This window comes from Haliotis rubra, unplaced genomic scaffold (genome assembly GCF_003918875.1).
Source record: "Haliotis rubra isolate DU_JTF1 unplaced genomic scaffold, ASM391887v1 Scf189, whole genome shotgun sequence".
In the NCBI taxonomy this organism is placed as follows: domain Eukaryota; kingdom Metazoa; phylum Mollusca; class Gastropoda; order Lepetellida; family Haliotidae; genus Haliotis; species Haliotis rubra.
In genome coordinates this window covers 1,033,571-1,046,506 of record NW_025765880.1, presented here as the reverse complement: position 1 = coordinate 1,046,506, position 12,936 = coordinate 1,033,571, and the positions used below count along the sequence as shown (strand labels likewise).

At 42.3% G+C, this 12,936-nt stretch overlaps 1 protein-coding gene across 2 annotated transcripts in view; it reads right to left on the bottom strand.

The window, feature by feature from the left end:
• The window catches only part of LOC124274233, a 26,573-nt gene extending 13,637 nt beyond the window's left edge, over positions 1-12,936 (bottom strand). For both annotated transcript variants that reach the window (XM_046709572.1, XM_046709574.1), the window contains exons 1-4: positions 12,812-12,936; positions 11,886-12,021; positions 2,166-2,292; positions 857-1,195 (exon numbers count right to left, since the gene is read on the bottom strand). In XM_046709572.1, the coding sequence (XP_046565528.1) occupies positions 857-1,195; positions 2,166-2,292; positions 11,886-11,942 (523 nt within the window). In that variant the 5' untranslated portion in view covers positions 11,943-12,021; positions 12,812-12,936. The remainder of the gene's footprint in view (positions 1-856; positions 1,196-2,165; positions 2,293-11,885; positions 12,022-12,811) is intronic.

Below are 12,936 nucleotides of genomic sequence, written 5' to 3'. Positions count from 1 at the left end.
AGGAAGAGGTCAGCAATTTTGACTTAAGGAAGAGGTCAGCAATTTTGACTAAAGGAAGAGGTCAGCAATTTTGACTAAAGGAAGAGGTCAGCAATTTTGGAAATATTAATAAATGATAATTCAAAGAGATGAACTTATTTGGCAATTATGGTGGATTTTAAGATAGGTATACAATTCGCTGAGGTGAAAAATATCACACAGACCAAGACCGACCTAAAATATTAAAAAAACACAGACACCATCATCATGGCATGTCTCAAAGTAATAACAGAGCTGTGAGTCTGACACATAAAATATGGAAGTTGATTCAGGCAAAACAAAGTGTCAAGAGGCTGATGAAGAAAACAAAATGAAGAAAAAGACTGACTGAGTTTGGTTTTACGGAGCTTTTAGCAAACAAAAAGAACAAATGTAGGGAGGGAGGGAAGGAGGGTAATTAAATTTTTATAAAAACATGAGGGAAAAAGACGTACATGCAGGGCCAGATGGGACGGAAAGGAGAGGACGCATGCATGGTAGAGGACAAAACAGAAATTCTGGTTGTTATGCAAATTGGACATCATGACATCATGACACATGATTCTGCAGTGAGCCGACTGACCTGAGTGAGTGAGCTTAGATTTACGCCGCACTCAGCAATATTCCAGCTATATGGTGGCGGTCTGTAAATAATCAAGTCTGGACAAGACAAACCAGTGATCAACAGCATGAGCATCGATCTCCGCAATGGGGAACCGATGACATGTGTCAACCAAGTCAACGAGCCTGACCACCCGATCCCGTTTGTCGCCTCTTACGACGAGCATGGGTTACTGAAGATCAATATTCTAACCCGGATCTTCAAGGGTCCACTGACCTGATCTGGTAGCTGATCTGACAGCCGCTATCATTAGCGGTTCTTCGTCTTCATCTACAATACTCTCAAGAGGTGTGCCCTTCTTCAAGAGAGTGATGGCAAGTCGGACACCAAAGCCATGCAAGTCCACATCACTCATGGACCCAAGCATAGTGGATATACGTATATCTGCTGTTGGCAGGGTGGCCGCTCGGCCGTCAAGTGGCGACCAGGGTCCATTCCTTGGCTGGATAAGAAGATCCACACCCCGCCATTCATTCTGTTTGACAAGGAGGTCCAACACTTGGGTCCAGAACTGCGAATATTCTGGGATGTCGATGCCATCACAGTGTGTGCTGTCTGAAGAACCAACACATATGCTCTTTTCTGTTTGGTGTCCCACTATGTAAAGCTACCAAATCTTGGGCATTGCAACAAATCAACGAAAGAAAAGATATTACACATTATTGGCCATTAATGAATCAATTTTGAGTCAATACTTTCAAGAAAAGAATTCCTGAATAAAGATGATTGGATCTTTTGCATGTTGCCTCAGTTACAGTTATATGGCCATGCTGGATAGCCAATATTCAAAATCAAATTTTAGGTAGACTAAGGCTTAGTCTCTGAATATATATAATTTTGATAGTAACAAACAAGCCCATCTAAATTGAAAAGGAGCCTCAGGCAGACCAGAGATCCTGAACCTGAGGAATTCTAGACTTGCTTTATTTAGGGCTTTAGCACTGCAGAGAGGGCTTGGCAGTAGGGAAAATACTGTGGTTCAGGGACTGTGAGACAGATTAACTTTTAGGTAGCACCTCCAAAGCTGATGCTAATTATGTTTGGGGCAGATTGCAGGTATGTAAAGTTTTTTTCTGATAAAATACATTTTGCAATATGCTACAATACAAATAAGTAGATAACATAATATAAATAAATATATTTCATCCTTGAAATGCATACCATCACTTTGGTCATGGTCACAAGCAAATAACGTAAATAGACATGAAAACTGAAAAAACATTTTGCCAGCTAATGAACCTTCTTTAGCTATTATATGTTCTCTCATCATGTATTTTCCATTATCCATTCATAAAAGTGTGCTGAGACTGGACTTTTTCTTTTTTTAAATGTATCTAAAGATGTCAGTAAAAAGTAGTCATTTCATATTTCTACTGGGAATAGACTCATGGCTGACATTATATAAAACTGGTTGCTTTTCATTAAAACTTTATCAGGTAATTAACACCTCAAATGTTTAGTTTGTATTCTTGGAATCAGCAGCTCAAATCTTGAAAAACCTGGAATTAATACCTAAAACACTTACCTTGTAAACTTGGAATGATGGTTGCCAGTTTTGCAAAATAGTGCACCCTGTCATCATCTAAATTCTTGATGTCATCTATCAAAGTACGGAAGATAGATGTTGGATCTTGTTGGCCATTGGAACACATCTAGAGGAAGAACATACATGCACCAACATTGTCAGAGGAGTCTGTAGCCTACACAGAACACATCAACAATACAGTCAGAGGGGTCTGTAGCCTACACAGAACACATCAAGAATACAGTCTGAGGGGTCTGTAGCCTACACAGAACATATCAACAATACAGTCAGAGGGGTCTGTAGCCTACACAGAACACATCAACAATACAGTCTGAGGGGTCTGTAGCCTACACAGAACATATCAACAATACAGTCAGAGGGGTCTGTAGCCTACACAGAACACATCAACAATACAGTCTGAGGGGTCTGTAGCCTACACAGAACATATCAACAATACAGTCAAAGGGGTCTGAAGCCAACACAGAACACACCTAGAGGAAAAGATACATGCAACAGTACAGTCAGAGGGGTCGGTAGCCTACACAGAACACACCTACAGGACAGGATACATGCCACAAGACAGTGAGAGGGGTCTGTTGCCAACACAGAACACATCTACAGGACAGGATACATGCCACAAGACAGTGAGAGGGGTCTGCAGCCAACACAGAACACAGCTAGAGGACAGGATACATGCCACAAGACAGTCAAAGGGGTCTGAAGCCAACACAGAACACACCTAGAGGACGGGATACATGCCACAAGACAGTGAGAGGGGTCTGTTGCCAACACAGAACACACCTAGAGGAGGGGATACACGCCACAAGACAGTAAGAGGGGTCTGTTGCAACACAGAACACACCTGCAGGACAGGATACATGCCACAAGACATTGAGAGGGGTCTGTAGCAAACACAGAACACAGCTAGAGGACAGGATACATGCCACAAGACAGTCAAAGGGGTCTGAAGCCAACACAGAACACACCTACAGGACGGGATACACGCCACAAGACAGTTAGAGGGGTCTGTTGCCAACACAGAACACATCTACAGGACAGGATACATGCCACAAGAGAGTGAGAGGGGTCTGTTGCCAACACAGAACACATCTACAGGACAGGATACATGCCACAAGACAGTGAGAGGGGTCTGCAGCCAACACAGAACACACCTAGAGGACGGGATACATGCCACAAGACAGTGAGAGGGGTCTGCAGCCAACACAGAACACATCTACAGGACAGGATACATGCCACAAGACAGTGAGAGGGGTCTGTAGCCTACACAGAACACATCTACAGGACAGGATACATGCCACAAGACAGTGAGAGGGGTCTGCAGCCAACACTGAACACATCTACAGGACAGGATACATGCCACAAGACAGTGAGAGGGGTCTGCAGGCAACACAGAACACATCTACAGGACAGGATACATGCCACAAGACAGTGAGAGGGGTCTGTAGCCAACGCAGAACACATCTACAGGACAGGATACATGCCACAAGACAGTGAGAGGGGTCTGTTGCCAACACAGAACACATCTACAGGACAGGATACATGCCACAAGACAGTGAGAGGGGTCTGTTGCCAACACAGAACACACCTAGAGGACGGGATACATGCCACAAGACAGTGAGAGGGGTCTGTTGCCAACACAGAACACAGCTAGAGGACAGGATACATGCCACAAGACAGTGAGAGGGGTCTGTAGCCAACACAGAACACACCTAGAGGACAGGATACAAACCACAAGACAGTCAAAGGGGTCTGAAGCCAACACAGAACACACCTACAGGGCGGGATACACGCCACAAGACAGTGAGAGGGGTCTGTAGCCTACAGAGAACACACCTACAGGACAGGATACATGCCACAAGACAGTCAGAGGGGTCTGTTGCCAACACAGAACACACCTAGAGGACAGGATACAAACCACAAGACAGTCAAAGGGGTCTGAAGCCAACACAGAACACACCTACAGGGCGGGATACACGCCACAAGACAGTGAGAGGGGTCTGTAGCCTACAGAGAACACACCTACAGGACAGGATACATGCCACAAGACAGTCAGAGGGGTCTGTTGCCAACACAGAACACACCTACAGGACAGGATACATGCCACAAGACAGTGAGAGGGGTCTGCTGCCAACACAGAACACATCTACAGGACAGGATACATGCCACAAGACAGTGAGAGGGGTCTGCAGCCAACACAGAACACACCTAGAGGACGGGATACATGCCACAAGACAGTGAGAGGGGTCTCCAGCCAACACAGAACACATCTACAGGACAGGATACATGCCACGAGACAGTGAGAGGGGTCTGTAGCCTACACAGAACACATCTACAGGACAGGATACATGCCACAAGACAGTGAGAGGGGTCTGCAGCCAACACAGAACACATCTACAGGACAGGATACATGCCACAAGACAGTGAGAGGGGTCTGTAGCCAACACAGAACACATCTACAGGACAGGACACATGCCACAAGACAGTGAGAGGGGTCTGTAGCCTACACAGAACACATCTACAGGACAGGATACATGCCACAAGACAGTGAGAGGGGTCTGCAGCCAACACAGAACACATCTACAGGACAGGATACATGCCACAAGACAGTGAGAGGGGTCTGTTGCCAACACAGAACACACCTAGAGGACAGGATACATGCCACAAGACAGTGAGAGGGGTCTGTTGCCAACACAGAACACATCTACAGGACAGGATACATGCCACAAGACAGTGATAGGGGTCTGTTGCCAACACAGAACACATCTACAGGACAGGATACATGCCACAAGACAGTGAGAGGGGTCTGCAGCCAACACAGAACACATCTACAGGACAGGATACATGCCACAAGACAGTGAGAGGGGTCTGTAGCCAACACAGAACACATCTAGAGGAAAGAATACATGCAACAATACAGTCAAAGGGGTCTGTAGCCTACACAGAACATATCTAAAGGACAGGATACATGACACAAGACAGTCAAAGGGGTCCGTAGCCAACACAGAACACAGCTAGAGGACAGGATACATGCCACAAGACAGTGAGAGGCGTCGGTAGCCTACACAGAACACACCTACAGGACAGGATATTCTCCCTGAAAATCATCATGAGAATTTAGGAACAGGGCCAAGAGCAATTGTCAAACACAAACCACATTTTAAGATACTGCGAAAAACAGAACATATGTTTTGAGAACCATTATTAAGTATACACATATTGCAAATTTATTTAGAGTTTGAAAATAAAGCCTGAAAAAGGTCCATACAAATTTAACTTATTATGGTCTGTGCTTGCAGGTTGGCTGAAGTGCAAAGTTCAAACTTGGGTTAATATAATATTAACAAGTGTTTGCCACTGATATGGCAATGTCCCCTGCCGCTATGGAATGGAATATCTATATTTACTACTTTATATTTTTTGGTCAAATACAAGATGCCTAAAATGACTGGCGTCTGCACAATCACCCAATGTTGGCTGTCGACATAATTGAAAACATTGGGTGCATTGTTTTATGAGATATTGCGTTTAAATAAGTTTGAAAAGTACTTAATGCGTTGTGGTAATCTTGAAAATAAGGTCAAAGTCACCCAAATCAACTGTTGTCGGCATAATTCCCCAATGTAGGCTGTCACCAAGTTTGGTATCACCAACAGTCCATGAGATATCGCGTTAAGAAGAGTTTGAAAAGTGGTCAAAGCGTTGTGGTGACCTTGCAAATAAGGTCAAGGTCACCCAAATAGACTGGTGTCTGCTTAATCCCCCAATGTAGGCTGTCACCAATTTGAAGACATTGGGTACAACAGTTCATGAGATGGCGCGTTAACAAAAATCGGGACGTACGTACCGATATGGACCCCGCTGAATACATAGTCCCCCGTTCCGCGTTGCCGCGGGGGACAACTATCAAAAACCACTCTGGAACAGACATGTAGACCCCCAATATATGAGCTGAACAAAACTACATTTTCTACAAAATGTCAAAATGGCTGCCCTACAGATCATACCCCAAAAATAATAGAAAAAGGGTGATATCACTGAAGGATACCAGCACAAGTTTAAATTCAGCTTCACGTTCCTCGTAACGTACTCCAAGAGCTTCATTGTCAGATTTCATTTTACTCTTCCTTCATTTTGTTTCCACACAAACAATCTCTGTAAGGTCATGTGGAGGGTATATTTCTACATTAGTCAAATCTACGAATGCAAGGTCTTGAAATTGTCCCCAATCTTTGTTTAGAATGCAGACAGTAATATTTGAATTGAGGGTGTAGTGGTTAAAATGAAAACCAATGCAACATTACAATGAAGACTGTAAATAATTACCCATTTATGAAATACAAGTAATGAGAAACAAGAGTTTGCAGGGATAGAAATACTCTACTCTCTAAGTGTGCCTTAGGGCACCAGGCAAATATTTTAGGTGTGCCTTTCAGAAATCAGGTGTGCCCACGTGTTTTTAGAATAAATGACTGTAGAAAGGATGATCTTTTGAAATTTATTGTCAGAAAACAGCAAATGTAACCAGTTTTCTGTTATCACTGATATGTCTTCTGTTATGGCTTTCTTATGTTTCATTTGTTCTACTTTCCCAACACCTTTAAAAGCTAAGAATTGTGTGAGAGGTTATCTTGTTCAACATATCTTACATACACAATTTCCAACTGAACTACATGTATTAGTACTCCCAACACTCTAAATGACCAGATTTATCTATATCATCCATCATAATTCCAGTGATTTCCTGGGCGTAAAAGTCAATAAATGTTTTTGCATGTTTGTCATTTGCTTAGTGTTTTGTTTGGGGATTATTATTATTATTTTTTACAGATTAAAGATTGTATGCAGCAGAGAGGGTTCGGGTGATCCTGGCACAGTTAGGCTGGTAAGGCTCATCATCAGCTCAGGGCCCTTGCCCCCTCTACACGCAGCCCAGACAGTGAATGGGACTTCTCCCAGGAAACGCTGCCTAGTCGAACCCACCAAGAACTTTCCGGAGAATATGAAGGCTCCCCAACACTGCAGCCTTCTGCATTACCCAGAGTTTCAGAAGAGCTGTACTCCCGGTGGAGAACCCAGGCACTCTCCTGATCTGCGCCAAGAGATCAGGAGGTACCAAACCAAGGACACCGAGAACAATGGGGAGCCTGACGACAGTGTACTTGGGATGCAAGCGAGACATTTCAAAGGAGAGGTCCGCATATTTATCATGCTTTTCCTTAATCTTGCCAATCACATTGGTGTCAAAAGGGACAGAAAATTCTATGATTTAAATAAATTCATTGGCTTTATCAAAAAGGACAAGATCAGGTTTGTTAGCTGGAATTCTTCTGAGGCTGTATATAGGCCTATTCCAGAGAAGTTTGAAAGCATCATTTTCCATGACGCCCTGGACATGTTTAGTGTCGTACCATGGATGGACCTCGGAGTCAAAGCCACAGGCATGTCGGAAACGGTAGTAAAAGCAACGAGCTATGCCATCATGTCGTTTAAGATATGCTGTTTGTGCCAAGGAAGGGCATCCACTGACAAGGTGTTCCACAGTCTCTGTAAATTCATTGCAAAGTCGACATTTCATGTTAATATTCTCTTTAAGAATCACATTTAGGCGATTACGAGTGGGAAGTGACTGGTCCTTAGAAGCAAAAAGGAAGCCCTCAGTTTCACATTTAAGACCAGCCGACTTCATCCAGGCGAAGGAGTCGGTGGGATTGCTATTCTGTTCAACACACTGCATGTACACACGATGCAAGAAGAAAGCTTCTCCACAAAAGACCGACTCTTGGCAGACTTGGTAAAGGACTTCATCTGGTTTACTCCCATCGTTGTATCGTCCAGCAGTACATTGCCATCAGCAAAGTCAACCTCGAGTTTCAGATTCTGTCCAACAGCCTTGGCACGCTTAAAATAGGTGTGGAATTCGTTGCTGTCATCATGAGTCTTCACATGCATCACCAGAGGATCATCCGATAAATAAATATGTGCAAAAGTACACAATACAATTCTGTCATGAAGAGCCTCCACATTAATCAAACCTCGACCACCAGAATTGATTGGCATATATAAACGGTTAAGAGAGGAACGAGGGTGGTGGGCTCTGTTATCAGACATGATCCTTCTGGTCAGGCGGTTAAGGCTCTGGATGTCTTGTTTCGTCCAGCCAACTACTCCAAAGGAATAGGAGAGGACTGACACAGCAAAAGTAATGGTGGCTTTGACCTTGTTACAAGCATTTAGCTCTGAGCTCCAGATTTTCTTTAAACGAGATTTGTACTCGGCCCGAAGTTTTTCTTGAATTTGGGCATTCTGGACCTTGTCTCGAACTTGCATTCCAAGATAGGTGTAGCCCTGATCTTCCACAAGATGCTCAATAACTCCTCCCCCTTGTAACCTGACCGACCCATCATTAACTACCTTGCCACGTTTCAAATGAAGAGTATTACATTTGTCGAGTCCAAATTTCATGCCAATATCATTAGAAAAGGACTCGACAAGGAGAACCTGCTCTTTCAAATTGGAATCTCCTTTGGCAATGAGCTCGATATCTTCCATGTAGAGGAGATGAGTAAGAGGTGTTGAGGATCTGTGCTGAGGAGGTCCGGGACGGTAACCCTCCTCTCCGTTTTGCAGAAAGCTCAAAGGATTTAAAGACAAACAAAAAAGCAAAGGACTAAAGGAGTCCCCCTGGAAAATTCCCCTTCTGATTGGAATGGATTCCGAAGTCTGCACCTGCCCTTGCGAGTACATCTCAAGTTTTGTCGACCAGCAACTCATTAAAGACTTGAGTAAAGGGAGGTCAATACAATGAAGAGACTTCAGAATCCATTCGTGAGGAACAGAGTCGTATGCTTTTTTGTAGTCAATCCAGCACATGGAGAGGTTGCGGTGATATGCTTTAGCCTCTTCCAAAATCATTTTTTGTACAAGAAGTTGATCCTTGCACCCCCAACATCCCTTTCTCGACCCCTTCTGTTCTCTGTAAATTATATCATTGGAAGAGCAGTAAGATGACACGAGGTTTGTTAAACACCCTGTGAATATTTTGTATTGTGTATTCAAACATGTGATAGGGCGGAAGTTTTTGGGATCAGTCAAGTGTCCTTTCTTGGGAAGGAGTATTGTGCGACCTTTGCAGAACCATGGAGGAACATCACCTGTGTCCACAAGAGAATTGAAACAGTGAAGTAATGGTGTTTGGACACAGGGGAACAGTTTCCAATACCGGTTTTGAATGCCATCAGGCCCTGGAGCTGTATTAGATTTGGACTTTTTGATGACACTTTTCAGGCAATCTGGTGAGATGTAACAGACAAACGACCTATTTACTTTCTCATGAATTGCATGGTCATAATCACGGACCCATGGTGCCTCAAGGTTACAGTCGCCGGGTATAGACCACAACTGTTTCCAGAACCTTTCATTGGCATCCATGGAAGGCCGTTAATCATGCTCACCATCACCCTTTGGTTTCAGTTGCCTGTAGAAGTGTTTTTCATTATTTCTAAAAAGTTTATTTTGTTTGATGAATTTATTTTTCTTTTCCCATTTTTTTTTTCTTTCAGTCCAAACTTCTATTTTTGCCTTAAGGGAATCGACAATTTGAAGAAGTACCTTTTCTTTTGTTGTCTTGTACTGCAATTTTAAGTTTCTCCAAATTGTCTTTTGCCGTTTTGACACTGGACTCCCTGATGATCTTAGTTTCAGGCACAGCTCTATCCAGGAATTATTATTATGTTTTACAGATTAAAGACAATATGCAGCAGAGAGGGTTCGGGTGATCCTGGCACAGTTAGGCTGGTAAGGCTCATCATCAGCTCAGGGCCCTTGCCCCCTCTACACGCAGCCCAGACAGCGAATGGGACTTCTCCCAGGAAACGCTGCCTAGTCGAACCCACCAAGAACTTTCCGGAGAATATGAAGGCTCCCCTGGACATGTTCAGGGTCGTAGCATGGATGGACTTCGGAGTCAAAGCCACAGGCATGTCGGAGACGGTAGTAAAAGCAACGAACCATGCCATCATTATTATTATTATTATTATTATTATTATTATTATTATAGGATATTTATATAGCGCACATATCCACGCTCTAGTGCATGCTCAAGGTGCTGGTAATTAAATGACTAAAGGTGAGTTATGTCTCTAAAAATAATTAGGCGTGCCATAAGGGCACCGAGAACATTTTTATCCATGCCATTTCAATATTTACCGTGCCATGGCACCCTAATATATGGGGTATTTCAAACCCTGGTTTGGTTATGTGGCCAATTGATCTACTAACGACACTAGATATTCCCCACAGAGTATTAATCTATGATAACAAACAATAGCTGACATTTTGCCAGGTGGCATGATGCCATATCTCCTTGCCCTATCAACATGTATCTGGCCTACTGATACCAGAGGGTCTATTTTAAACGGTTATTACACCAGCGTCAGCACGATCACATACAGCTATCACAGTGTTTGCGTGATCAGGAATTTGTGTACTCATTATAACAGTTCAGATAAACTTTGACAAGTCAGTCTGACTGGAAACCAGGGATTGATCTGTGATTCAAAACAAGGGCCTCTTTGCAGGCAAATTGGGTTATTTTTTTTTTATAGTTTTGTTCAAATTGAAGATTTAATTGTTTTGTTCTTGTTTGCCTAACTTACATGAAATATTTTAATACTGAATTCAAATGAGTAATAAAAAACTAAACATTAAATCCTTTCCTCCTCATTAGATAATATATGACATGTATTAATTCCATTTGGGGAATTTGTTGTTGGTGAATAATGTCTGAATTATAGCTTCTGAGCAGGTTGTAAAACATCACTGGGAATTCATGGTTGCAGCATAATAAGTGGTAAAATAGCCTGTATGACTTTTTAAGGACATTTGCACTCATGACAAATGTTTGACTGAGAGGACATAAGTGGGGATGCAGTCACTGCAGAATTTATATCTCACGGCTGCAACAAAATTACAAGATAATGAATTCCAATATATTCGGCAAATTATGAAACACATAACAATAAATTTGTACATATCTTTTCTGCATACTAAAGCTGTTGGTAACAGCATATTAAATAAACAAAACAGCAATACTGGCAGTAAAACTTACAAAAATATCAGTAATAACAAAAATACATTATATTCAGGTGAAAAAATGATTACCCTTACTTCTAGTATATATGCATAGACCCATTACTATAGATTTCATGTCCGTACTGTGGATACCATATATTTCACTACCTCACGAAACAGCCTCAACTAATCATGGTCATTCTTAAATAATCGTTATCATTTTGGGACACATAAGCTCATAATCAACAAACCTGATCCACAAGCAACCAACAAGCCAACGCCAAAGTGAACTTGACTTTCCCTATTTTGTGTGTGTGTTTATTACACATCTTGCACAGAAAACAGCAATACAGAATGTGTGTATGAATACCGAAGAGACATATATTATTACTGAGATGGTTTCAGTTTCACTTAGCATCTAAACTAAGTTTGTTCATTTCAGTTTTTTAAAACCAGCTTAACACAAGTATGGTGTCAATAAGTGCAAACTTTCCAATGTCTCACCAAACAGGGCACTTATCACAGGAAAATATTGTACCTGGTATATAGATTAAGGGAGAGAGTTTAACAGGGAGTTTATAAATGAGAGAGATTATACGTGTGTACAGCTCAGCTGTCTGCCATACTTACAACTGAGTCACGTTTCAAGTAGTCATGCTGATCTGCTCTATCCATGGGCTTGTCCATCCACACCTGCAGCCTTTCCACCTCCCTTCCAACCCCCTTAAGGGGCTGGTAAGTTGATTTTCTGCAATTTCAACATCATCTGCAAATAAAATCCCAGGTGATTTCCAGGTACTATACTGTTTGGAGTCTGAAGGGTTGCAAACAAATTGGCAGTATTTTTTATTTCATAGCAACTCTAGCTGCTGAAACACAGATATACTGGGACCTCAGTGTACAATGTGTGAAGCCCATTTCTGGTGTTCCCCGCTGTGATATTGCATGAATATTGCTAATATGGCCAGTCTATAAACTGAATTTAGTTATAACAATTTGTACCAATGTTATGCACACCATAGCATAAAAACACCAAGAGTGTTTTTGTTTTTTTCCACAAAGGTATCTTTTATAAGCATAAACTATTTCAGACACACCATCAACTGATGAATTTTCATCCAAAAGAAACCATCCCACTTTTTTATTAGGGCACTATGTAATGACACCTTTTTAAAAATAGGTTGAGGTACACATTTTGTTTTGAAGTCCTTGTCCTAAACTTGATACAAGCATGGGGATTTTAGGTAAACAGGTCTACTAGCCTGACACGAGTGCCTCCACCATGGAGCTTTATGTAACTGGACATCTGAGTCAGGTGGCACACATTTTGTGACAAAGTCAGACGCCTAACCCGCTCCTCGGATGGGACTCAACCCCACACAAGTACTAGAACCTGTAGTTTACTAAGAAAGTGTAATCCCAAATATAACATATGTTCTTTTAACCTATAATAAGCCTAAAGTTAAAGTTTGCCTTCCACCACAATGAGTGGCAGGTGGAGACAGTGGGGGAATGTGGTATAAGCTGTAAAGTACACACCTCCCACATACACTTACCTGGCTGAAATGAACACAGTTACACGCCCAACCCAACTGTCAACTTCTCTGAAACTGTCAGTTCTATTTTCTGTTTCTCTTACGGGAATACGAAATGCCACGAGTAAGATAACAGAAACGAAAGT